Source organism: Scardinius erythrophthalmus (assembly GCF_964197995.2).
Source record: "Scardinius erythrophthalmus genome assembly, chromosome: 5".
Lineage (NCBI taxonomy): Eukaryota > Metazoa > Chordata > Actinopteri > Cypriniformes > Leuciscidae > Scardinius > Scardinius erythrophthalmus.
Window position 1 is genome coordinate 53,319,697 of NC_138225.1, and position 19,818 is coordinate 53,339,514.

General features: G+C 36.6%; 1 protein-coding gene across 1 annotated transcript in view; it reads right to left on the reverse strand.

Moving 5' to 3' along the window:
- astn2 (astrotactin 2) overlaps nt 1-19,818 on the reverse strand; it is a 455,595-nt gene that overhangs the window by 232,452 nt on the left and 203,325 nt on the right. Inside the window, exon 5 of the mRNA XM_081365202.1 lies at nt 10,790-10,891. Within this exon, the coding sequence (XP_081221328.1) occupies nt 10,790-10,891 (102 nt within the window). The remainder of the gene's footprint in view (nt 1-10,789; nt 10,892-19,818) is intronic.

Consider the following 19,818-nt stretch of genomic DNA (forward strand, 5'->3'; position numbering starts at 1 on the left):
AGAAAAAACTTTGAAAAACACCAGTCTCCTTACGCTTCAAATGAGTATTTAAACTGCATTTGACACATACGATCTAGAAGCTCTAACAGTTCTCCACTTGAGGACTCTGTATCGTCTTCCCAAAGGAAAGATATCAAATTCTGATTACAAAGTGTGAGATGTATCATCTAAAATTGTCAACGACTTTCTAAGAACATTTTTCTGACACAGAGCAGACCGATTTAAAGAGGTAGTTTATTATGATAACACTTTATACAGATATTTTCTTTTACAGAAATTGCTTTTTAAGGACTACACCAAACGGCTGGTAGGGACTACAGGACATTCCTCCAGGGTTAGTGACATCACTAACCCTAAAATTTACATAAGCCCCGCCCCCGGGAAATCGGTTTATAGATTATAATGACAGAATATGCTAATCGATGACTAGAAGATAACTCCACATCAGCTTCATAAATTCATCAGCTAACCATTCAGAAATGTCCTGTTGCTTCTACATGTTGTCACTTCTTCTTGAGTCTCTCCATCATTGTCTGACTCGGTTTGAACATAAAAGGCTAAAATTTTTGACATTTTCAGTGCATGTGTGTGTGATATAAAAGGACAAAAGCTGTTGTAGCTCCGCCCCCTGTGCCGGGAGCAGCAGCTCATTTGCATTTAAAGGGACAGACACAAAACGGTGTGATTTTGCTCACCCTCAAAAAGTGACAATTTTAACATGCTTTATAAAAATATCTGTGGGGTATTTTGAGCTAAAACTTCACACACACACTCTGGGGACATCAGAGACTGATTTTACATCTTGTGAAAAGGGCATTATACCACCCCTTTAACTGTGCAGAGCCTGTCAATTCTTACCCAAGGTTAACAACTTTACTATTGTGATCTGTTTTTGACATTTAATCCATTAAACCAACCAATCATAGCATTTAATGCATCCTTGCTGAATAAAGGAATTAATTTTTATTTTAATAATGATAATAATAATAATAATAATAATACAGCGAGCACCTTTAATGTAACAATAACACGAGGAGAGACAAGTGTCCCAATGTTTTCTGAGGACAGCCGGTCTATAAATTGAATCCTCAAACTCCCTATGGAGTGGACGTGGGAGTGAGAGTGCTATTCCCATGTCTCAAAAGCTCAGTGATGACGATCAGACTTATGTAACATTGAAAGAATAGCTTAACAGGAGCGAGACAGAGGTTAAACTAAAGCTTTTGTCCTCCTCTGTGTCTGAAACGTCCACATATATTGAGAAATGACTAACAGGGTTTGACAACCTTAGTCGAAGACTCTGGCTGTAACAGGTAACAATTAATACCAGCACCAGATCTGAGAAATGTTATACTTGTCAACACATGTATTAGTGGCCTTTTACAAACAATTAAACTTTCTATTTGTTTTATTCTTTAATTAGTTAAGTTTAAAAGTCCTTGTTAAGACATGACTGATTTATGCAGAAAAAAGGATAATGGGTTTTCATCACTATCCAACATGACTTAGATATCAGAGTTAGCCTAAAAATAACAGTTGCTTGGAAACTGTGCTAAGATATCCCCAGCTAAGTGTTATGGTGGGAATAAAATAAAGAGTCAAAGTAACTCTGTTTAAGCAAACTTCAAGACGCTGAGACTTCTGTAGGCTGCATCCAAACGTCTCACAGATGCTTGTGTTTGTTTAGTTGTCGCTCCTCGGAGAGGTCACACCTGGCTTCTTCTTCTTCACACTGCAATATTCACAGTCTCCCACGTCTCTGCCACAACAATCTGTTCCTAGATGTGTCAGTCAGCGTACAGCCCACCATTATTAGCACAATCTCCACTGGAGATCGAGAAGATAGTTTTTTTAAAAATAGATGATGGATGCTGAGAAAGTGGACGTGGACACAGGTAAACAAAAGTGCAAAATGAACAAAAATGAAATGAAGTCACAACCTGGAAGAGATCTTGATCTCACGAGTAACTGGGTTGCTTTCAGATAACAGAAACATGATCCTGAACGCACATTATTTCATAGATCTTTGTGTGTGTGTGTGTGTGTGTGTGTGTGTGTGTGTGTGGACAGGACAGTCGGCGGAAGTCAACAAGAACATTTTCACGGATTCAACCATCACGGCAGAGGGAACCATCACAACTGGCGACAACATTCAACTCCTTGACACTCAAAACATCAGAAGGACAATAATCGATCACTTCCATTTGCGCATGATACAGCACTGGACAGGCCTACGCCGACAAGGACAACTGGCCTGCCTGCCCTGTGCCGACCATAACGTATCACACACAGTTCTGAAAAACACAGCCCTACAAGACGACATCCACAGATTCACAATTAAAGCTTGTCTTCAGGTACTACCAACAAAGTCTAGCAACCTAGCAACATGGTTTCCATCTGCACATGAGCCGTTCTGCCTGCAACATCACAGCCGGCAAAGAGAGACGATCGCGCACATCCTTAATGGCTGCTCCACCTACGAAGGACTGTACATCGCGCGCCACGACCGTATAGTTGCACTCTCAGTGAAGGAGCTCAGAGACTATGTCAACCTTACCACAATCCATTGTAACGAAAAGATCAAGACAGACTGGTTCTCCCCCCCACACTAACAGTGCGCTACATTGGAAACTGCCATAAATCACTTACCAAATACACCTGACATAGTTGTAATTAATGAACACACCAAAGCTGTTACAATAACAGAAATTGGTTGCTCTTTTGATGCTTATATGGACACCTGCTATGCTTCAAAACTGTTGAAATATCAACCATGGTACAATGTTTTCAATAACTCTGGCTACTCCTGTAAAGTTATTGCCCTCATTTTTGGTAGTTTAGGCCATGTGCACAAGTTGTGTGTAAGAGGCCTGCAGATCTATGGACTACATAAGAACAAGGCCAAAAAACTGACAAGATATTGCTCTGTATCAGCAGTGATTGGTAGCCTCTATATATGGAGGCGTAGGTGCCACCTTTACCCTTAATGTGCATAATGGCTGAGATACTGGCTGCTGTTGTACACCTTTCTGTCAAATTTGGATTATGCCATGATATATGCTTATCTTCTAATTCAAATAAAGAATTTAAATGTGTGTGTGTGTGTGTGTGTGTGTGTGTGTGTGTGTGTGTTTACAGCAAGGTCCCAATAGTAATGCATTAGCTAACACTAACAATGAGCAATACATCCACTACAGTAATATCTAGTAGAAGAACTTTATTGTCCCCGTGGGGCAATTGGGTTTGCGGCGCAGTCGCAAGGCACTACATGACAAACATATAACACAAACAATACAATGCATTACAAAACACTAAAATACATAAAAAAAAAAACAAACAAAAAAAAAACACTATAATACACTATACACCCTTGGGTCTAACCATGCCAGCTGGACAGATAGCTTATTTTAATTGATTTAGGGCCTTAATGGCTTGTGGTACAAAAGAAAATTTAGATCTGTTCTTGGTCATAAGAGGTGGGCAAAACCGACGCCTAGATGGTAGTAAATTAAAATGGGATGCTAATGGGTGTGTGTGATCGCATACAATGTTATTGGCTTTTTTCAACATTCTGTCCTTGTAAATGTGTTCGATGCTTGGTAATGTTATCCCAAGTAGCTTGCTAGCAGTAGTGACTGTTTTTCTGATTATGTTTTTCTGTGCTTGTGTGGCATTTCCGAACCAACAAATGATACAGCACGTTAAAACACTTTCAATAAAAGCAGTATAAAACATCTGAAGCATTTTGTTATTGACATTAAAAACAAACAGTTTATTTAGGAAATACATTCTTTGCTGTGTCTTAGTGTGCAAAAGATCAGTCCAAGAGTCCCATTTAAGTTTGTTGTCCAGTACAATGCCAAGATATTTATAGTTTGTAACGACCTGAATGATCTCCCCATTGATGAAAGTATCGATTTTTTTGCTGTGACTTTCTAAAATCTATGGACATTTCTTTGGTCTTCTGTTTATTAATCTAAAATTAGTTAATAAAAATACAACTTTTTAATTTTTGCTTTTGTTAGTAAAGGTTGACACTAACATTAACTAGAGTAAATGTTAGCATGTTAATAAGCATGACACATTTTAAAATAGAAACGTATTTGGTGCACTGACATTAATGCAAAACAGTAAATCAAAAAATTAAATATTAAATAAATATTTAAAATTAAACCTTGTATGCTTTGTTTGATGTATTTTTATACAACCGTTACATTGTTAAAAGCTGTTTTTATGAGTGAGTCATTGTATTATTCACTCAACCGATGTGTTCAAAAACACTGAATCATTCAGGAATAAAAGGCCTTTACTGTGTGTTTTTTGGTGTTGCATTGGTTCTGTGATTCTCATTGACCGTAAAAAACAATGTGGCAATACTCTGTCTAAAATATAACTGACTTAATATTAACTTACTGAAGTGCTGTATAAAACCACTTTCACACAATTGTGCTGCATCATTGTTACTCCTGCAGCCCAAGCCATCACTGCTAGCTCTAAAGAGTTTTTCTTTTTCCATGTTGTCAAGTTATTCTTAAAAAATGCAGTTATGCTGTATGTTTTTGATCCACTAAAAAGAATAAACTCAAAAGGGTTATTCTTTGAGAATCGGGCTAACACTGGCCTCTGTAGATTTGGTGTTGCAGCATCATGAAGAAAGCATTGTCAGAGTACTTTACAGTGTCCCTTAAACACTGGAAAAATACTATTTAAGAATCACCATTGAATATTCAATGTTTATTGACCACTAATCTAAGATGCACCTCTCTGTTTATTTGTTAGTTTGACTGTTTGCATAGTATTAGCTGAAAAGACACTGCTTTCCGAGAGTGAACCAAAACATATCTGATGATTTTGCTAAATAAATCCCTAGTAGTGTTTAAATAATGATATCATATCATTTGACTTATACATAAAGAAACTAATACATAATATGAGGAATATTGCAGTGTTTAGTCATTTAACAGTCACTGAAATAATGGGGTACAATGACACATCTTTAAATGTGAAACAGACTGCAATCACTGTTAAAGACCGAAGACTGCATTAGCATATGTATCAACACAACAGCATATGAACGCTGAAGGCACACACAACACACACACACACACTCACGGGTTTCAGAAGTGAACGAGCAAGTCCTTGACGAAGCTTAGCACAGCTTCACACTCGCGTGTCCTTCACACTTTCATGCTAGAGAGCATCTTTCGCACAACGCTCAGCAACACTACTGGCTGTGCAATGATAACACTCATGCATACACAGAAAACAGGACAACCACTGATTAGACAAACAAACACACATTAATACTGTATACACACACAACTGTAAAATCGCAGCCCACTCTTCTGTTTACTTCTGCTGTGCTTCGGTTCGCTTTCTTCATCTTTCTGCAAAGCAATGACTCAAAGTCTAACTTCAGTCTGTCTAAGGGCTGTTCAAGGACCATTTTCCATCTCACAAAGAAACTGAAAATCACTGCTCAACAAGCACAGAAATCAAATATACGCTAAAGGATAGATCCTCTCTGAACCTCCCCTCTCTTTTTCTCTGTCTCTCCATATATATATATATATATATATATATTCCTTATAGAACATCCTTTAAAATGGAGTATTAAGCGGTAATGCATGGCTATTAGGGTCTCAGAAGGGCAAATATTGGTCTTGAGGATCAATAATGAATCCTGTTCTGTCCCTTTTGCTCAGAGCTACCTCAGAGTTTGATAGTGAGCAAGTTTTAACCAGTTCTACCAATGCAGCTTTTAATACGGCTCGATTTAGACATAATACTGAGAAGAACATTCGGGGCTGAAACACAGTAAAATAAATTATCCTCAGCAATTTATTTTTCTTATTCCTTTAAATGATTAGTTTTGCAATGGCAAATACAGTGCAGAAGATAACTTTGAAAAACCCAGTGTTTTTTTTTTCTGCCTCAAATATAAAATGGTCTCTAGATAGAGCTTGCGCTTTAATATTGGTCTGTGTACCTGTTTTATAATCCTCCAGGTACAAATTGCAAGCCTGTTCATTTAGAAGAGTGTAACAGCACACCTCACACCAGCTGTAAGATTTAAGGTCTCATTCATGTCCATAGCACAAATAGTGTGGGACAAGCTGAGACTAAAGTGGGTGGAAGAACTATGAGCAATAACAGCAGTGATGCTTGCCTTGGGAGGAGCTCTAATACCACAGTCTCAAGATATAAAATATAAAACAGGTCCATTTCATGTTTCTAAGAGCCTTACAAAAACAAACAGGCAGTTTAAATGTGTTGCCTGAAATACAATTATTTGTCAACATAAACAAACACATTTGAATGACCATCAAATGAGAAATATGCTGACCGCTTGCAGAATGGTGTAGTTCCAACATCCACCACCGGGATTAACCGCACCGGCTAACCAGCCTTCTGACTTCTTGTGTTTGTTTGCTTATTTATTTATTAGTTGGTAAGCTTTTAGACTATTTCTAATGTAGGTAGACTATTTTTATTGTGGATAATTTCCAATCAAGCTGGAACTTTGTCAAATTATGATTTAGTTTTGAATATTTATATATGTTATCCATCATATTAGTTTTAGCAGCAGAAATACATTTCAGTAAAAAAAAATAAAAAAAAATAAATAAATATATATATATATATATATTTTTTTTTTTTTTTTTTTTTTTTTTGCGACACTTTTAAAGTAAAATGTCCAGTGATGGCAGTAAAAGCTCGCTCAGTTTTATCTGAAACAGATGGATGTGAATCTGGCAACGTTTTATGGCTTTGTTTCATATGGAGGCAGTCTGGAAATGAAACTTAAATAACATGCCACCAACCCCAAATCTGACCAATCGAGTTAACAAAAGCAAACGTGAGATAAACACACATTTGCTGAAGCAAGCATGCCACTTTACAAGTTTCTCTTTTATCGTGACTCGTGTTTCACAGACTCGTACCCGAGCGCTTCACATCTCGAGTGTATCAGGTGAGCTTCAGAGCGAGTTTACTACAGCAGAAAAAACATACATATGGAGCTTGTGTGATGCAAACATCAAAATATATTAGTTTATAAATCATGCACTATGATCATAACATAGTATTGTGCATGAAAATATGTCTTTATTATAGATATGCACGATATATCGGCCAACATATCGGTATCGGCCGATATATGTTCATTTTTAATGTCATCGTTATCAGACCAACACAAAATTTTGCCAGATATATTAAAGCCGATAAATAATGTATTATTTCCTTCAGCGCACTGTTCAACATGATGATTTTGAATTGCTCGTAATATGATTGAAATCACTTCAAAAAAGGAAAATATAGTTTAGTGCAACCTGCAGCGCAAGTCTGTCATATCGGCTACATACAATTATAATGGGAACATCTTTATAACTGTGCGCTTTAACGCTGTGACTTTTGCCTTTGTAATCAGGCTTTTAAAAATTATAGAAAAACGTGGATTCATATTTTTTTCAGACAATATATCGGTTATCGGCTTTCAAATATAAAGAATTATCGGTATCGGCCAAAATTTTCATATCGGTACATCCCTACTTTATTAATTGATAATCTGCCACTGTAATCATAATTTATGTGAAAAGGAATAAAAGTTGTTGGTGTTTTACTCCCACCAGAGTTCATTTCAGCTGGAAGCTGCAGTGATTTGTAGGTATAGGAACGCTTTTAGTGTTTTGCAAAAATGTAGAGGCATGTTTTTTTCCAGTAAACCTGCGTTGGGTGGAAATGTTCATGACTTTTAGAAAATGCTGCCTACCTTTTCAAAAGAGCAAGCAGGAGTGTGAGCATATGCCGACTGCTCTGGGTTTTGGAACACAGCTGTAGTTTATAGTGTAGATTTGGGTATTAAATTCACCATGTGCAGTGAAGTGGTCTGAAAGCGATGTCAGTGTGAACAGTGATGTGCGTCTCCTCTGAGGTCCTGCTATGTGCATCGTCATAAATTCTCAGCGGGCCATTTTGAAAGCTGGTGATAGATGACTGCGACTGCAGGACACACGCTGAGCTAATCATCTCTACCAGGAGTTGTTTGTCTCTCAACCCTGATAAAATAACAACGGGAAGTGACTGATTTTCCCCTCCTCCGTTTATGTAGACGAGGTGAGCTGCTTTCCATGGACAGATCTTTATTCCAGCCAAATAAATGTCCAGTTTGGCTTCACGTAATGCAGACTGCTGCATTAAACTCAGTTTTAACATTAAATAGTGGACGTTTAAACCAGTGTTGTTATGATATCATATATATTATATTGTAGTTTTTGTTCATATTTTGAATTAGATTTTATTTGATATATTTTCTGGTTTCATTTTAGTCGTAGTTAAAGTTTTAGTAATTGTGTCGTTTAGTTTTTTACCTAGTTTAAACATATCAAATTCACAAACCTGATCCATTCTGCTGCATTTTTGCACTGTATTCTGAACCATAATTCAACTTGACAAAGGTATGTTTGTCGACAGTGAAAAGTCTTGATGTGTGAGAATGATTTGGCTCTAATAAACCACTAAATTGTTGCTCTTTTAATGTTTTTGCTCATTTCAAAGATTCCTGTCAAGCATTTGTGATTCTAGGAACATGTTTGTAAGATAATTCTGTACAGCCTTGTCATTCCTTGCATGCCTTTGGTCGAGTGTGGCTTTCGATTGGGAAGAATCCAAGTGAGTTTGCTGCAAAGGTTTGTCTTGTTACATGTGTGCAACTTGAATTGCAGTATGCTTGTTACTGTATGTGCTATATTTGACAGTGTGCAGAAAAATCACACATATTACACACAAACATATTTTGGCTGAAAAGAAGAAAAATAAATGTTGGTGGAAGGTAACATAAGATGTTACTCTTTATAAGATGACATTAAAAGACATTGAATTATGACATTGATTATGACTCAGGAGATACATACAAGCTTGTTTCCGCCACAGAATAAAAAAAAAAGGTAATTGTGACTTTTTCTCTCAAAATTCTGACTTTTTATCTCAGATTTGCGTGATATAAAGTCAAAATTGTGAAATATAAACTCGCAATTTTGAGAAATAAACTTGCAATTCTGACTTTTGAGTTTTTCTCAGAATTGCATGTTTATATCTCGCAAAACTGTCTTTATAACTCGCAATTGGGTGATATAAAGTCAGAATTGTGAGTGTATATCTCCCAACTGCGGCTTAATTTCAGACAATTCTGACTTTATATCATGAAATTCTGACTTTATATCTCGCAATTCTGACTTTATATTACACAATTCTGACTTTATATCTCGCAATTCTGAATTTATATTACACAATTCTGACTTTATATCATGAAATTCTGACTTTATAACTCGCAATTCTGACTTTATATCACACAATTCTGACTTTATATCACGCAATTCTGACTTTATATCACAATTCTGACTTTATATCACGCAATTGCGACTTTATATCAGATAATTCTGACTTTATAACACGCAATTCTGACTTTATATCACACAATTCTGACTTTATATCTCACAATTCTGACTTTATATCACACAATTCTGACTTTATATCACGCAATTGCGACTTTATATCACGCAGTTGCGACTTTATATCAGATAATTCTGACTTTATAACACGCAGTTGCGACTTTATATCACACAATTCTGACTTTATATCTCGCAATTCTGACTTTATAACTCGCAATTCTGACATTATATCACACAATTCTGACTTTATATCACGCAATTCTGACTTTATAACTCGCAATTCTGAATTTATATTACACAATTCTGACTTTATATCATGAAATTCTGACTTTATATCTCGCAATTCTGAATTTATATTACACAATTCTGACTTTATATCATGAAATTCTGACTTTATAACTCGCAATTCTGACTTTATATCACACAATTCTAACTTTATATCACGCAATTCTGACTTTATATCACACAATTCTGACTTTATATCACGCAATTGCGACTTTATATCACGCAATTGCGACTTTATATCAGATAATTCTGACTTTATAACACGCAGTTGCGACTTTATATCAGATAATTCTGACTTTATAACACGCAGTTGCGACTTTATATCACACAATTCTGACTTTATATCTCGCAATTCTGACTTTATAACTCGCAATTCTGACTTTATATCACACAATTCTGACTTTATATCACACAATTCTGACTTTATATCACGCAATTCATATCACACAATTCTGACTTTATATCACGCAATTGCAACTTTATATCAGATAATTCTGACTTTATATCAGATAATTCTGACTTTATAACAATCAGTTGCGACTTTATATCACACAATTCTGACTTTATCTCGCAATTCTGACTTTATATCCCACAGTTCTGACTTTATATCACACAATTCTGACTTTATATCATGGAATTCTGACTTTATATCTCGCAATTCTGACTTTATATCATGAACTTCTGACTTTATATCATGAAATTCTGACTTTATATCTCGCAATTCTGAGAAATAAAGTCAAAATTGCGAGATATAAACTCACAATTGCGAGAAAAAATGTCAGAATTGTAAGTTTATATCTCACAATTGCGACTTTATATCTCACAATTCTGTCTTTATATCATGAAATTCTGACTTTATATCTCACAATTCTGCCTTTATTTCTTGTACACTTGCAATTGTGACATAACAATTCATAATTATCTTTTAAAATGTTTTATTCTGTGGCGGAAACAAGCCAATTGTGAGGCTGGATTGTCAGTTTAGCTGATCGTCTTTATTAAGTTTTGAAGACTGGTGTAAATGAATAGTAAACTGGTGAAATGAAAGCGGTTACCTCTGCTGCGGCGACGGCCCCTGTGCTCCGTGTAGAACTTGAGTTGAGTGTCATCCTCCATCTCTGATCCAGAATCTCCGTGACGGACGAACATGCCTCCAGCTTCACACAAAAACACACAGATAATTATGTAATCTCACAGATACTAATATGTCGTGATGCAAACAAGTGTTGTGTAGTTATATTCACACTTTGACAAAAGCTATCCAATGTCACCTTGGATTTCAACATTTAATGACCCTAATAAAACAAAAACGACAGCTGTGAAACTATTATTCATGTTTCGTGTGTGCTTAATGAATGCCGTGACGTCCATAAAGCAGTGATGTGTCAGTATATGTCGGGCTGCCCTCTCAGTAACAGCTCACCGCTCCATAGAGACGCCATCTGGACTCTTAGAACGATAGACATTCAATTTCAGGCACTCAATACACGTGTAACACTTCCAATTCAACAGCAGAGGAAACCATTTGCTGAAGTCTTCTTACTTGTGTTTAGGGACTCGTGGTTACTGACGCCTGTTTTAATTAGTGATTCGAGTGAGCAAGATTTTATGTGGTCAGTTGGTTGGTCAGAGGCGTTATACGATGCACATCGTGTAATAAACACTCATCAATGATTTGTGATTGAAATGAAAATCTAATGTGTTGATGGGATATTGTGAGAAAAGAAACATGATATATTGAGTCGGCATGAAGTATTTTGTAAATGCATGTTATAGATCTTAGTGTGAAAAATTCATCTGTTCATTTATAGATCATATACATTGGAAATAGTCTTAAGACTGCTGCTTTGTTCAGAGAAAAAACAGAAAAGACGGCATCAAAACAATTTTTATTGTATATTGTCAAATAATAACATGAAGGAGAACAAACTTCAAAATGTCTGCCCACCAAATGCATGTGTTGTATTTACAGTAGGAATGGTGAAACATTTATGTTTATTGTTAATATTGTTAGTTAATTAACTTACTTTATTTACCACCACTTACACTACTGTTCAAAAGTTTGAGGTCAGTAAGATTTGTTCATGCTTTTTTAAATGAGTCTCTTCTGCTCACCAAAGCTGCATTTATTTGATCAAAAAATACAGTAAAAACAGTAATATTGTGAAATATTACTGCGATTTAAAACAAGTGTTTTCAATGTTAATATATTCATGTGATCAAAGCTGAATTAGCATCATTACTCCAGCAGTGTCACACGATCCTTCAGAAATCATTCTGATATGATGATTTGATGCTCAAGAAACATTTATGATTATTATCAATGTTGAAAACAGTTGCGCTGCTTTATATTTTTGAGTAAATGTGAGACATTTTTTAGGATTCTTTGATGAGTAGAATGTTCAGTTTATTTGAAATAATATTTTTGTAACATTATAAATGTCTGTACTGTCATATTTGATCAATTTATTGCATCCTTGCTGAATAAAAAAAATGTCAATTTTGTGTAAAAAAAAAAAAAAAAAAAAATCACAGACCCCAACATTTTCAACAGTGGTGTACATGTAAAACAGAACACAATATTACACTGATCTTAGAAATACATCATGTTTTCATTCCCGCTGGGCATTCCTGCGTTTGAACTGTCATGATCCACACTGAAGGAAATGTAGTATCGACAGTAAATATGTTGGCTAAATGAGTTGGTGAAATAAAAGAACTGTTGTCTGCCAGCGAATCAAGTCCCCCAAACACACTCACATGCTAATAAAGAAAGATCTGGAGCGATAAACCAAATTGCCAGAAAAATCCATCCTGATCTCCGACAGGAGGCCGACTCGTTTAGTCGTGCGCTAGGAAATCTACTTGAAACGCTGGATCAAAGCTTCTGAATGCAAAGTCTCAAAAGAGGAAGAAAACAGAGACGATGAAATAGAAATGAAGATGAAAAGAGGAGAGTGAACGAATAAGAAAGGTCACTTCATGAGAGGTTAACGTCAGTGAATAGAGAGAGATTACAGCGTCTGTTGCCTTTCACATCTCAGCAAACGGGTTCTCTTGTTTATTCAGCAAACAAACTCTGTTTAGCGAAACAACATTAGCATGTGTGATGAAAGCGAGGGAGAAATTGCTCCTGAAGTTTCCCTTTCTGCAGGTTTTCCTTTCAAGGCCTGTAGGATTATTGAGCGTCTGGAATTAAAAGAGTGGTTTTGCTTGATTGCATTGCATGCTGGGAGTGCACACTTCACCGAGCGTAATGGAGTGAGGGCACTCGAGAGGCTTTCTCCTAACCACAGTATAGAGCAATCACAGAACACGTCAAACGGATGATGAACAGCGCAAGAAAGAATAAAAGCTCAGCGAGCCACTGCAGGAGTTCACAATCCGTTTACATCACATGATCTCGACAGGGTGTGGACACTTTCTGCGGCAACAGAACAATCAACACACAGATTTACTGTGAATTACACACCGGACGTCTATACGTGTACAGCACGATGAGTATTTCAATCTCAGTGAAGAATGAAAGAGAAAGGATTTTGACAGAATATATGTTTTAGTGCTGAATCTCCAGGGCATATTTCATATTATTCCACATATTTTAACTCCAACACCGAAATTAATAAATAAGACAATGAACATCTGTTTGGTGACTTCATGTTTCCTAACAGCTCATTACTGTAATACTGTAACTGGAAAATACACTGGAGACGTTCAATTGTATGATCTCAGAAAGAAATGGTGACCTAAAAATAGTAACATTTAAACTTAATGGTTTTATTCAAATCAAAATATTATTTAAAATCCCTAGATCAAACTAAATACATCGATTTATACCAACAAAGCACTTTTATGGGCTAAATCAGGTAGAATTACCCCTTTAAGATATTAATTGACACTTTTTACAGTGAAGTATTTAAGAAAGAAAGTAAATTAATAAATGAATGAATAAATAAATAAACAAAAAAATAATAATAACTGTGACACAATGCAATGTAATTTCAAAAAAGGCTTAGATTTTAGATTGATTAATTGTATGTATGTATATATATATGCTAAGACAATTAATCAAACAATCTAAGACTTTTTTGAAATTGCATTGCATTGTAAAATCTGTCATATAAAGTGTATGACCATTATTTATATATACACACTTTATTTCAACACTTTATTACACTTAACACGTTACTACATGTACTTACTATATAATAACATTAAATGATTCATAATTACAAGTAACTAACCCACACCAAACCCTAACCGTATATATTTTACTAAGTACATGTAGTTAATTAATATTACTAAGTACTTATTTGAATAAGTACAATGTAACTATGTCACCTTAAAATAAAGTGTAGCCAAAATATCTTTGTAAGATTCCCCCAGACACGTCCAGGTCAAATGACGAAAGAGTTTCACATAAATTCAAAAGATTTTCGTTTTCAAGGACAAACTTCTTTTTAAACTTCATTAAATTCATTTAGCCAAACTTTAGATGTATTTTCCCAGGAGGAATGAGCGCAGTGTCTCGCTTTACATGGTCTCTCCTTCTGTCAGTAACATCTTCATGAGGCCTGTGTTTGTTCTTCTCTCTTTCTCACTGAAACGCTCCTCCTGGACCGATGTTAAGCACTGTTCTGACTCAAATTGGCTTAGTGTAATAAAATAAAGGCACTCATTAGCAATAGTCTTTTAGGTTCAGAAAGGCAAAAAGAAAGAGCGACCACACAGACAGAGAGATTAAATAGATTTTCTCCATGAATGATTGAGAGATTAAGGCGACTGATCCCCAGGATCAAACAGTCAAAACACACATCGGAAAAGCCCATGGGAACCTCTCAGCCGAAGCCCACACAGAGGCAGATCCAATGAAACCCGAAGACGTCGTTCAAAGCATTTCAAATGGTGAGAAAAGACAAAAATACAAAGTTCTGTTAGACTCTTCTGGTAGCACACACTCCTGAGATGTCTTTGACCCAAACCACTCAAATTAACACATTTCTATCAGCTTCCCTCTCTAATCCTTACTCGCCTTTATTACTATTGCTCGAATAGGGTTATAAAAAAAAAAAAAAAACTGAATTCCCTCAAGTTGTGCTGCTGGATTGAACATTTGATACATTTATACATGGATTTACAGTGTTATATGTAAGGGAATGAATGAATGAATGAGTGAATGAATGAATGAATGAATGAATGAATGAATGAATGAATGAATGAATGAATGAATCCATCCATCCATCCATCCATCCATCCATCCATCCATCAGTCCATCCATCCATCCATCCATCCATCCATCCATCCATCCATCCATCCATCCATCCATCCATCCATCCATCCATCAGTCCATCCATCCATCAGTCCGTCCATCAATCAGTCCGTCCATCCATCCATCCATCAGTCCGTCCTTCCATCCATCCATCCATCCATCCATCCATCCATCCATCCATCAGTCCGTCCATCCATCCATCCATCCATCCATCCATCCATCCATCCATCAGTCTGTCCGTCCGTCCGTCCGTCCATCCATCCATCCATCCATCCATCCATCTGTCCATCCATCCATCCATCCATCCATCCATCCATCAGTCCGTCCATCCATCCATCCATCCATCAGTCCGTCCATCCATCCATCCATCCATCCATCCATCCATCCATCATTAGTCCGTCCATCCATCAGTCCGTCCGTCCATCCATCCATCCATCCACCATTAGTCCGTCCATCCATCCATCAGTCCGTCCATCCATCCATCCATCAGTCCGTCCATCCATCCATCAGTCCGTCCATCCATCCATCCATCCATCCATCCATCCATCCATCCATCCACCATTAGTCCATCCATCCATCAGTCCGTCCATCCATCCATCCATCCATCCATCCATCCATCCATCCATCCATCCACCATTAGTCCGTCCATCCATCAGTCCGTCCATCCATCCATCCATCCGTCCGTCCATCCATCCATCCATCCATCCATCCATCCATCCATCCATCCATCCATCCATCCATCCATCCATCCATCCATCCATCCGTCCATCCATCCATCCATCCATCCATCCATCCATCCATCCATCCATCCATCCATCAGTCCGTCCATCAATCAGTCCATCCGTCCGTTCATCCATCCATCCATCCATCCATCCCAGGATAGCAGGCAGACTAGTCCATTTTTTTCTCTCTCATCTTTTCACAATCCACATTGCTTCAAAAAAGCACAAATCCATATTAGCCCAAAAGTGAAATCTGCTGGACATATAGAGCTCAGAATAGCAAGAAACTCGCTTCATTCAATAAAACAAACAATCTCTTGTCTGGTGAGAGAAGAAGCAGCTCTTTCTGTCACCAGTCCTGCAGAGTTTCTGTGTTACTGGCCATTTAAAGACTGGTATTAAGAACATCAGGACAGACGGGCAGCGTTCAGCAGAGGGACGTGTGAGCTGTGTGTGAGATTACACCTACACTTACAGGGAAAATCAATCTGGCTTTACTAGGGAGAGTATTAAAGAAGGTTAAACGTAGTGTGCTACCACTAATTTGCTTTCATGTTCTGTTAAATGTTAAATAAAATGTTTATATTAAGGCGAGACACCTTAAAAAATTTTAACTAGCGGATATCAACATGAAACTTTTCCAGTTGATTACCTACATTAAGATGAGAAAAAAATGTATTACAAGTTTTCTGTAATTTAATGTTTACATATGCAAATTAGGCATTATCTAATTAAATATGCACTAATTTGCATATATTTTAAAAAACGAAATCTGAGTATTGGATAAAGCCAGGTTAAAAATTATTTTTTCATTGTGTTCACATATTAGATGGGAAAATGATCTACTTTTGTTATCCTGTCAATCAGAATATACTGTCAATAGCCTTAAAATATATATATATATATTCGCCATGTTTTTTGGAATAAAATGTTCTTCATAATATAACTATGTACAAGACTGTGAGGTTTGGTGTATATAGGTGCTACTGAAGTGGAGATTTCAGACTTGGAGTATGAGAGAAAAGTCATTTTGAGAAAACAGGCTTTAAAGATTTATATCAGCCAATGAGATTTGGCTGATATATTGGCTGACAGCGCATTTAGAGTTAAATCCCCCCTTTTACTTTCACGATTGGTTGCTGATAAAAAGGAAATGACCATATTTGAATCTGACAACATTATACAGGAGCTGATTTACAACGCCAACTTTTGTTAAATTTATGAGAAATCTACAGACGCAAACAGACAAAGTGTAGGAAAATAAAGACCAAAATGTGTATTTCAGACTTTTTTTCACTACAAGTCTGAAAGAAGACATGTTATCGAAGACAAATATCCCAAAATCTCAAAATTGAAAAGTGAAAAAAACAATGTTTTTGCCTGCCGTGTCTCGCCTTAATGGACAATAATGTTACCATTATTCAGTGGTAAAACTTTATAATAAGGTTCAACACTTTACAGTAAGGTTCAAATTGTTTACATTGCTTAATGTGTAAGGTATCGTGAACAATGATTAACAAAGGTTCATAAAAGCTAAATAAATTGACAGTTAATTTATAATGGTTTTATTGCTCATTCATGTTAATTCATAAGACTGTAGATTAGCCAATGTTAATTTATACAACTTGAACTGTTAAATAAAAAACTGTATCCAAAACTGATAAATGATTATCAGATCAGGTTAGCTATTGCATTATACAATATAAATATACTGAGGTTTATTGTCAAGTGTTACACTTCCAATTGTCATTGAATCAATCAATCAATCAATCAATCAATCAATCAATCAATCAATCAATCAATCAATCAATCAATCAATCAATCAATCAATCAATCAATCAATCAATCAATCAATCGTTCATTCATTCATTCCCCTACATAATATACAGTAAATGATGATTAGGCAAGGCAAGGCAAGGCAAGTTTATTTATATAGCACATTTCATACACAACGGTAATTCAAAGTGCTTTACATACTATTAAAAATAATCAGAAGAAATAAGAATATACAAAACAGTTTAAAATAAAGAAACAAGAAAGAACTAAAATAATTACATAATAATTACATGATTACATAATGTCTGTCTGCTAATCCTCAACATGTTTGTATTGAATATTCACAGTGGAGTGTGCTCTTATGTCTTTATAAGAGAAGTCATGGACAATTTTGAGCATGATTCATTTCTATTGGGATCTGCACTTGGTGACTGACAGCCGTAAAGCTCTGAAAACAATTCAATGATTCCAGAGCAATATTATGATTTCTTGGCAAAGTTTCAATCATTCTCCAGCTAATAAAATACAGATCAGTGTAATAAAGTAACCATACATCAGGGTTTTTGTCTCTTTGACAGATGGTTGTGAAAATACGAGGTGCTGAGAGCCGTAATGGAGTCTGTGTTTATGTTCCATTGAATGCTTGAGTTCTGTTGTTTTCCCAGCATTCAACTGTCGATCGAATCCAGACATTGGCAGTGTGAGCGTCTGGTTCTTAGCTGGAAGTGACCCAGCGGCGCAGATGAAAATCAAAACAAACCTCTGGCTTCTATTGGAGGCTGAGAGCCTCAGTCAGGAGTCATTTGGGATTGAATAACCTCCTCCCTTTGCCTCTTAACACCTAGAGAGTTGATACTCCATTTGAGTCTACATGAACAAAGTAAACCATTCAACTGCATAATTTTCTCTGTGTGTACTAATACATTTTGACAACATACATTTTAAAGCTTTGTTGTACAGTTACAGTTATGGATACTGATTGGTCAATACAGCATTGCGGTTTTGTCAAAGCAAAAAAAAATGGATTCTGCTTTTACACTTTATATAGCATATCTCTCTTGAATCCAACACGGAAGTGACTTAAGATGCAGTTCATCAACTGGCCACTAGAGACAGGCTCCAAAAGAGAGTCAATCCCATAGACCCCCATGTTAAAATGCCCAACTTTACAGCAGAAAAAAAAAAAAAAAAAAAAACATGTTTACAGCCTGTTACAAAAAGAGGTTTTGGTCTTTATGGCTAATTTTGTCCTTCATGACGACTGTGAGGGGGGTGATTTTTTTTTTTTTTTATAACTCATCAGTTTGAATGATATTAAACCTTAAAGTTCTGCATAATTAAGGGTGTGGCCACTTGAGTGACAGGTGGATTGCAGCTGATGTCACTACTAGCTGTTTGTCTGCTGTCTGTTAGCGTCACGTCACCTCAGTTAATCCGTCTCGCTGCACATGTTCGTTTATCCGGAAGTGACACTTCCAGGATGGCGACGGTTGGCTCCGCCCACTTTGGGCTTCAAAAACGCTCTTCAGAAACACTACGGGTGACGTCACGCACACTATGCACATATTTTTTTACAGTCTATGGTTTAAACAAAGAGCAAAATCCCCATTTAGAAACAAGCAGACATCTGTGATCTGTGCTTTCCTATTTCTACTAATTAGTGCAGCACAATCTGCTCTGTCAAAACAGCATCTTTAGTCCACAGATGATCTACATCCAGATGTGGACAGACAGCAGCTGGTTAAAATGACCCCTCATCTGCCTGCCTGTCGACTCCCTGCACCCTCCCCTCCCCCCCCCCCTCTCTCTCTCTCTCTCTCTCTCTCTCAGATCAAAGTCTGTCACCATCATCATACAATTTCATCTGAGAATGAGCCTGTGGTTAAAATGACCTGCAGGCCTGTCGATTCCCTTCACATTTATATGGGATTTCCTTCACATTTATACGCGGTTCTATGAATATGCAAATGAGCCCCGCCTCCACTCACTCACTCAGCTCAGAGATCCACTGGTTGACGATCACACGTTGATCTGATTGGTTTCAAGGTAGTTTGTAACGTCAGAAACACCAGCGATTTCAAAGCGTGTTTTTGAGACTGTCTTTGGTTCACTGCAGTTTTAAGGAGAAAATACTCAGCAATGGTGTCGACTTATGAATTTACACATGGTTTGTCTTAAAGCGTATTAAAAAAACCACATAGACACAAAAACAACATTAAAAGCTGGATTTACACCACAGGGGGACTTTAAGACTCTCTCAGAACACAACTATTAAAAATAAATAAATAAATAAATAAATAAATAAATAAATGAAGCA